Raw genomic sequence first — 8,488 nt, 5'->3', positions numbered from 1 at the left:
GGTTCTTTGCTTAATTAAACTTTCAAGGTCAGAAATCACGAGATCGACCTTGACCGCAGCCTCGTTGAAGGCATGGAGGGGAGGAAGCGCGGAATGATTGACTGTGGTAATCTGCTCCCTCAGCGAAACGGTGTCGGTGATTTGGGAGAGAGGGCGCTCCGACCTTGCCTGTCAGGGCGAACTTGTTTTGTCTTGAATGCGTAGACTTGTCGCCACTCTAGAATTACAAAGTTCTATCTGCCCAGTACCGAGTTTTGTTTTGAGAAAAATTGTCGTAAACACTGTTGAGTTTCACACCATGTACAGCTATTGACCACCCCCCCCCGGGGGGCGGTGCCACTGACTTAAGTGTCTTTAGGCCATTCCCAAAGGGGAGACATTAACATCTCGAGTTTTCTGCGCAGTAGAATTGTAATTGGGCTGATTAATCTATGTCATGCTCATAACTGTGCCTGACCTACAACAGGGAACTGCTGCTTTTTCTTTCCTAGTCCTTACTATCGTCGTTTTTTTCCTCTACTTCTTTTGTATGATTGTCACACTGTTGTGACCCGCTATTTCTGGGGTGCCTTGATAGTCGAAGCAGATTTTGTGCTTTTGAAGTTAGAGAGGTGAGCAGAGTAAGTCTGATTCCCTGTAAGGACTTCTCTATTGACATCCTTTTCGTGCTCAATGACCTTATGCAGTTGCGAGCGCTGTAAAACACTCTACTAAAACAAAAGCTATTGGAATGTTATTGTTTTGAAAATTTTGATAACGATTCCAAAAAATGTTACGATTTTGACAAAACAGATAGAATATTTGGTTTCTGACTTCTTGGTCTTAGTAACTCAAAACGGATAAAAATATCAGATAGAACTTTGTAATTCCGAGGTAGCGATTTGTTGTGTGTTGAATGCGTAGACTTGTATTGTGATATCATAGACTGTGCACTCATATAGCCTCCAATGTTTATTGACCTCTCTCAAAATGTCGATGCCAAGCGCGCGCACTGTTGAGTGAAGTACGGTGCTCGTGCCGAGTGTGCGGGTTCGAACCTTGTCCATTTTGGCATGTCCTAATGTTTGTTATTGTTCTTTGTCTTCCTCTTCTGTTCCTATTCTGCTTATTTGTTTAATTGTCTATCTGTCTCAGTTTTTTTTAAATCCATTTACTCAAACTTCTTCTTCCTTCAGCCCCTTGATCGAGGGTAGGTAAGATCAGGTCCCATGTGCACATTGTGCGCTTTAAAAATCTCTTGGTGTTTGAACGCCGCAGAAGAGTAGGGCATCGGGTCGCTTGCTGGACAAAGTTCAAAGTTATAAATCTTTCGCTACCGCTACCATAAAGAATAGAAAATATCCCTACCAGTCATGTAAAATAAAAAGACATACCCTTGCATCTTCTGTGACTCCAAAAAGTATTGACCTTGTCTCTTTTTGGAGCATTTCAATGAAGTCAAAGCCTGAAAAGAGGGGAGCAGTACTTGGGCAATATATATTACATAATATAAGATCATACTTCTCCCTCCCCCCCCTCTGGGACAACAAAGTATTATCTTATCTTATCTTATCTTTCATCTTCTGGGTTTGCGGCCCAGGCAAAGCTTGATAGTTGAAGCAAAGCTTGTGCTGTTGAAGCTAGAGAGGTGAGCAGAGTAAGTCTGATTCCCTGTAAGGACTTCTCTGTTGACACCCACCCCTTGGCGCTCAAATGACATTATGCAGTTGCGAGCGCCGCAAAACTACTTTAAAAAATTTTAAGCTGTATCCTGCATACTGCCTTAAGATTGTCTGTCAACGTGCAAAAGGCTATTGCGCCCTGGCGTATTTCCTGGTGCCTATGGAGCGTACAATTTGGCTCAGTGTGAGCCAAGCAAAGGGCTGTACTATAGCGAGACTGATGTTTGCCCCCACCCCCTCCCCCACAAACACCCATATACCCATATGAGCGTAATGGAGGGGCCCATAGTGTGCACATATGACCATATTGTGTTTGCAAGTGCCGTAAAACACTTACTTAAACAAAAGCACATTTATCAGCGGATCCTTTCTATTTTCTGGAAAGGGGGGGGGGGGGGGGTATTTTTAAAACAAAGAGCAAAGAGCGTTGGCCATGGCAGTGTGTGATCTAGAAGCACACCTTTTCCCGATCAAATGTCACCACCATTGAGAGTCCAAATGCAACAATGACCAAATATCTAATATCGAAATTGTTAAATAAATTCCACTTACACCGTGCACATTCAACAAATGCCAGCTCAGATATAAACACAGAAAAGCTCAAATGTAAACGCTGGAGAAATTAAATTTGTCTTTGTCATTTCAAATGCAGAACAAGATGTTCAGATTCAACGATGCGCAAATTGTGAAGCTGCGATGTAATCATAGTATCTGACTCGGGGAAAACTGCACGATATCTCTTAGCCACGTTAGCTGTTTACTGTATGAGTTTCTGGCTTTCGATACCCATCGTCTGATGTCTAGATCTGGATCTAACGGTGATCTTGTTTTGTTAGATCCCGTTGTTTGAAGCTTTCAATCAATTGTAACACGTCTACCCTGGAAAAAACAGAGTAATATATTAACCCCTGCTCGTTACTCAAACCCAATCAAACGCAATACAAGTAGTCGGGTATAAAGTGTTTATAAGAAAAATAATATTGGTTTCCGAATGGACTGCAAATGTTGGCGAGTAGAGCCGGGGATGGTCTTCAACAACACCGTTAAAAAAAAAAAAACAACCGGAAGGAACTGATGACTGGCATTTGTAATGTAGCTGTCGCACACAGGAGACCCCAGTTCGATTCCGAGTGGGGAGAAACATGTTATTTCGTTTTTTCTGCTGAGATATTGCTTCATTCTCAGCTCAAGTTGGCCCTAACAAGCCTGTCTCCTAAATGGCCCAATTTGTATCGATAGGGGCGTGGAGAAAAAAAACTCACCAACATTGAAAAAGAAATTAGCTACGATGCGGTAAACATCTAGGCTCGTGTAACGCAGAAATGTGCTACAGTGTACTACCCCTAGGCCTGGTTCATTATGTAATGAAAGAGATCGAGACAGTCTCAGACTTCGCAGTAAAGGGGTTCAGCATGCCTCACAAAAAAGTCAGTTTTAGGGATAAACAGAGATGAAACAAAGCCTTTCTACGAGGCAACGATTACCTGAAACTAGCGAAATTGTTGCAAAGAAACCGATTTCTTTTTTCAAGGTAGGTGTTTTCCCACCCCCATGGACAATATTTAGGTTATTTAAGAGGCCGGCTTTCGGCCCTGCCTGCCACAGTCAAACCAGTCTGAGAGACATACAACATCCCAGGAGAAAGACTGAGATACTCGACAATAAAGATTCTCCCCTACTCGGGAATCGGACTCTGGTATCCTACGTGCGACAGCGAAGCGCCTAACCGCTACACCACAGACGCCGGTAAATCAACCGAAGCACTGCACCGTACAGTATCGTGCGCCGAGGCGCTGCGCTTTTCCCTTTCGTCAACCCGCAGCCACCTCCCAATCGTCAGCCACCCCCAACCTTTGACACGGGTCAAACTTCCATCTATTTATAGGTAGTTACCGGAACATGTATAGGTGAAGTGATGTGCCGTGATAGTCGCGATATATTATTTATTGAGATTGTTTTGGTCTCTCTTTACTCATCACCACGACAATTTCTTGAAGTTTTTCCCTGGACTCTGCCTTTACTAAAATCTCGAATCTAGATCTAGATCTAGATCTAGAGTTGTAATCTAGTGGCAGGTTGCAGATTTCTGTTGTTATCCAGTACATTCCAGAGATTAAATAAATTGGACTAGACTCTAGTAGTAGACTCTTCTTCTTCTACTTCTAAACCTTCGAGATTACAAAGGCCAAGCCTAGGCTTGTAAGGATTCGTTTTGTTAAAAGTGTTGTTTGACACAAAGTCTATGAAGTTAGCAAACCTAACACATTGTTTTCTAACGAAATGATGCTTAAATTGACTTTTATATTGTCAAAAAGAGATCAAATTTAATCACCTAATCATTTAAGTAAGGAAGTGGCTATTGCTATCCTCGCCCGGGGTGAGAATAAAAACCCTACGATTGACCTCTCACCCCGGGTGAGACTTGCCAGCGTTGGCTATTCTCACCCAGTGTGAAACAAGACCTGTTTTTCCTAATTTCGAAATGCTTTCTATCTGTGTGGATGATCAAATTGACAAAGGCAAAGAAAAAAAATGACGTTATAGCACAAAAGTAAGCTAATTTGATCGTCTACAAAGATGCTATGGCTCTTTCACTTTTCGAATCGACCGAACTACGTGGGTCACCATTTCGTTTTGCCCGAAAGTTCTCGCAAGATCTACTCCTCCCCCTTCTCTCTCTCTCTCTCTCTCTCTCTCTCTCTCTCTCTCTCTCTCTCTCTCTCTCTCTCTCTCTCTCTCTCTCTCTCTCTCTCTCTCTTTCTCTCTCTCTGTGTGTCGGCAATTTATTAAATCTGCAACCTGCAATTAGATTACAACTAGATCTAGATTCGAGACTTTAGTAAAGGCAGAGTCCAGGGAAAAACATCAATTAAATTCGTGTGGTGCAGATGAGTAAAGAGAGACCAAAACAATCTCTCTATTGCGACTATCACTGCACATCACTTCGCCTAATTAAATAAAACATGTTCCGGTAGATTTACCCCCCTATAAAATAAAAGGGAAATTTTGCCCCCGTGTCCAAAGAATCGGCTTTCAGCGTGTTACGGGAAAGGTGGTTGCGGGTTGACGAAAGGGAAAAGCGCTGCGCCGAGCGATGTTGAAAAGATCAGCGGTTGGGAAGAGACACGGGGGGGGGGGGGGGGGGGGGAGTAGCCACGGAAATGAGAGATAAGCTGGTTCCAGCAGCCGAAAGCCACCCAGATTATTACACTCTCGACGAAATAATCACAGGTCTTTGAACGGCCCTGTCAGACCGCACTTTGCATTCGTGCTGCTGCTACTTTGATCAAATGCGTTTTTGTAGTTGTTGTTGTTGTAAAAGATGCCGTTGTCAAGTTGTGTCCATGTGCTTATACTCTGAACAAACAAACAAAACAAACAAACAATATAAAACAAAACAAGTAATCGTGTCTTTCTGTTATTTCCAACTGTTGGGGAAATACGATTATTGCGCCCCTCGATTATTTCTCTGTAGGTGGTTGGCGTGTGCTCTGGTGTGGTTTGTTCCTTCTTTCCTGTCAAACACCTATCGTTCTTACCTCTCCTCTTTCTTTTGTGTGTTTGTTACTCTCTAGTAAATCTTCAGCACGTATGTGACCTTGTTGTCTTGTAAATGCTTTACAACTCTTACTAACAAAACAAAAATTTAAAAAAAAAAAAAAAAAGAAAAGTGTTCCTCGATTATCTCTCCCGTCTGTTGCCACATTTTAAGCAAGATGAAACGATCGATTTCGACATCGGTACAATCGGAATGTTTCAGAAAGTAATCAGCCGTAAAGCGTTATTGTCACTTCAGTCGTTTAGATGCAGTTCCTTTTGGGACGGTGTCTGGTCGGAGGGCGCCACTGGAAGGTCCTTCTTCTCTTCTTCTTTACTTTCCCTCTATTGTTTCTGTCTGTCTGTCTTTCTTTTTCCACTGCTCCAAATGACCATTATTGTGTGTTGTGGTTTGCTCCTTCTTTCCTGTTATTCATCAATCGTCCTTATCGCTCCACCTTCTTTTTTATGTTTGTTACTCTCTTGTAACACTAACACCCTTAACTTTCGGCATTTATTTGACCTAATTATGTTGCAAATGCTGTGAAACACTTACGTACTACATCATTTCTCAAACAAACTTGGCACGGTTGGAGGGGGCTCCAGTGGCAGGGCCGGGTGGTTGGAGGGTGCCACTGGTTGGTCCTACTTCTTTTCCTTCCCTCTGTTGTTTATGTCTGTCTGTCTTGCTTCTTCTCTGCGTAAATGACCGTTATTGCGTGGATGTGGTTCTCTTTACTCAAACTATAAAAAAAAAAGACTCTAACCAGTGGCAGGTCAACTTTCTTTTCTGTCTCTCTATTGATCTGTCTGCCTTGTTTTTCCCTGCATCAAATGACTGTTATTGTTTTGATGTGATTCTCTTTACTCTTCATTTCGATTCCCGTGCGGGGCGAGTTTTTATCGAGCATCTCGGTCTTTCTGATTGGAATTTGTATCATTCTCAACCCAGGCTTGCCCTCTGACTGGAGAGTTGAAACCTGCCTCCTAAATGATCTTCTTAGTTGGTGGGTGGTTGATGGGTGCTCTGGTGTGGTTTGCCCCTTCTTTCCTATCAACCATCTATAGTCCTTACAACAACTTGTATTTTATGTTAGACTCTTTTAACCCCTTTGATCTTCGGCACTCATATAACGTTATTCTGTTGCAAGTGCAGTAAAACTCTTACTTAAACGAACAAACATCTATCTTCTTTATCTCTCCTCCTTCTTTCTGTTGTGTCTTCTCTTCTGCGCTCTTAGGGACTAATTGTGTTGCAAGTGCCATAAAACTGGTACTAAAACATGTACAATAATTTCTCTCCTACGCTCCCTCCACTCCACCCACTACCCCCCAACACTGAAGATTTTAGTATGCAAAGAAATTGTTTACTGTTGGCACAACGTCCTCCCTGCATTTCGCAGAAAAACAGAAAATAAAATGGTTTGGCCTCCTATTATTAATGTCACCTTTGTCAGCCAGCCTCGAAAGCCCATAACACCAAGTACTTAAGTCATAAAGGAAGCGGTAAGCCAAGCAGAACATGGATTTAGGGAGTCAAGGAAACCTTGAGAAACCATAACATCCGCTTTGAAAAAGCTGCAGAGTTCGCCTACCATTGCAAACTGCATCTCCCTTCGACGCTTAACGGCAACAGAGAATGAAACATGTTAAAAAATTAACCATATCTGTAGGCCCTGGGGTTGTATTCTTCTATTTTTTAAAATACTTCTAGTGCGAAGATCTCTTTGAAACTTTCAGTATTTCTCAAAAAATCATTTTGACAGACTGCTGTGCAAAGCGTACGGATTGGATTAACGAGAAAATTTCCTCTTTGGAAAGTGGTGGCACAGAGTTCCCCACGCCGTATGGATACGATAGTATAACACAATGTACAGATATGGTTAAGTAATCATTTCTTCTCCCTTTCTGTGTTGTAACAGGACATGGACTTTGGGGAGGACAAGCCCGCGGAGCACAAAGACATTAAGGTGGAGCTACTTATGCCCAGGGTACGTACTTTGCTACTCGTAGCTCTTTTCTCTCTCGTATTATGAACAAACAGTTCTTTTTTTCACAATTATTGTATTTGGACTTAAAAAGAAAGACATGTAAAACACCTGAGGCTGTGTTCACATGGGAGTAGGCGCTATAAAAATGACCTACATAATTATTATTGTTAATATTATTATTATTATTATTATTTTCTTTTATCTAGAAAAAAAAAGAAAATTTAAAAAAAAATAATTTAAAGAGCAGGTACAGTTGAAGCCGCCAGCCTTCTAAAATATGACCTTAATCATGCTGTTGAGGCGGTAAAACTCAACTCATACGATCAATTAATCCCACACCCAGGTGATCATTCCAGCGGAGGAGAAGGTGGAGAGCCAGCCTGACCGGCCGGATGCTCTCCAGCTTCAGATCTCCAAGCTGGTGGTGTGTAACCGGCGCACGGAGGAGCGCATGGGCCGAGAGGACCTCCGCACGCTGCTGGAGCAGTACGCCTCCGAGCGCCTCTTGTCCAGCAAGGAGTTCCCCATGGATGAGGCTGCCGCTACAGCCGACCAGCCCGAGGAGTGGATTCCTCAGCTGCTATTCCAGCACGCCAACGACACGGATAATCCATACTTAGATAAATGTGAGTGAATAAACGCTCTTGTGTATGTGAGGGGTTTGTGTGTGTTTGTGCGCAGGTGTGTTGTGTGTGTGTGTGTGTCTGTGTGTGTGTGTGGAGGAGTGGATCCCACAGTTGCTCTTCCAGCTCGCCAACGACACTGATAATCCATACTTAGATAAAGGTGAGTGAATAAGTGCGCATGCATGTGTGTGTGTGAGGGGGTTTGTGTGTGGTGAGGTTTGTGTATATGTGATGTGTGTGTGTGCGTGTTTGTGTTTGTGTGCATGTGTTTGTGTTTGTGTGTGTGTGTGTGTGAGTAGCTTGAGGAGTGGGTTCTACAGTTGCTCTTCCAGCACGCCAACGACGCGGATAATCCATACTTAGATAAAGGTGAGTGGATTAGCACGTATGTGTCTGTGTGAGGGGGTTTGTGTGTGATGAGGTTTGTGTGTGTGTGTGTGTGCATGTATGTGTGTGTGTGTGTGTGTGTGTGTGGAGGAGTGGATCCCACAGCTACTCTTTCAGCACGCCAACAATTTGAATATTCCATACTTAGATAAGGTGTTGGAGAGGTGCTGCAGTCTTGCATGCTAATTATGAATACGTATATAGTTAACAGATTCTTAGCAAAAACATGTATAGTTAAAACGCCCTCAGCGAACATATGTTTAATTAACACGATCACAGTGAACAC

General features: G+C 42.8%; 1 protein-coding gene across 1 annotated transcript in view; it reads left to right on the top strand.

The window, feature by feature from the left end:
• Positions 1 to 8,488, top strand: part of LOC101863599 — a gene marked incomplete in the record, with an annotated part of 85,375 nt that overhangs the window by 64,215 nt on the left and 12,672 nt on the right. Inside the window, 2 exon segments of the mRNA XM_035971145.1 lie at positions 7,121 to 7,189; positions 7,533 to 7,815. Coding sequence (XP_035827038.1) covers positions 7,121 to 7,189; positions 7,533 to 7,815 — 352 coding nt within the window.

This window comes from Aplysia californica, unplaced genomic scaffold (assembly GCF_000002075.1).
Source record: "Aplysia californica isolate F4 #8 unplaced genomic scaffold, AplCal3.0 scaffold00385, whole genome shotgun sequence".
Classification (NCBI taxonomy): Eukaryota; Metazoa; Mollusca; class Gastropoda; order Aplysiida; family Aplysiidae; genus Aplysia; species Aplysia californica.
This window is presented reverse-complemented; position numbering and strand designations above follow the sequence as displayed.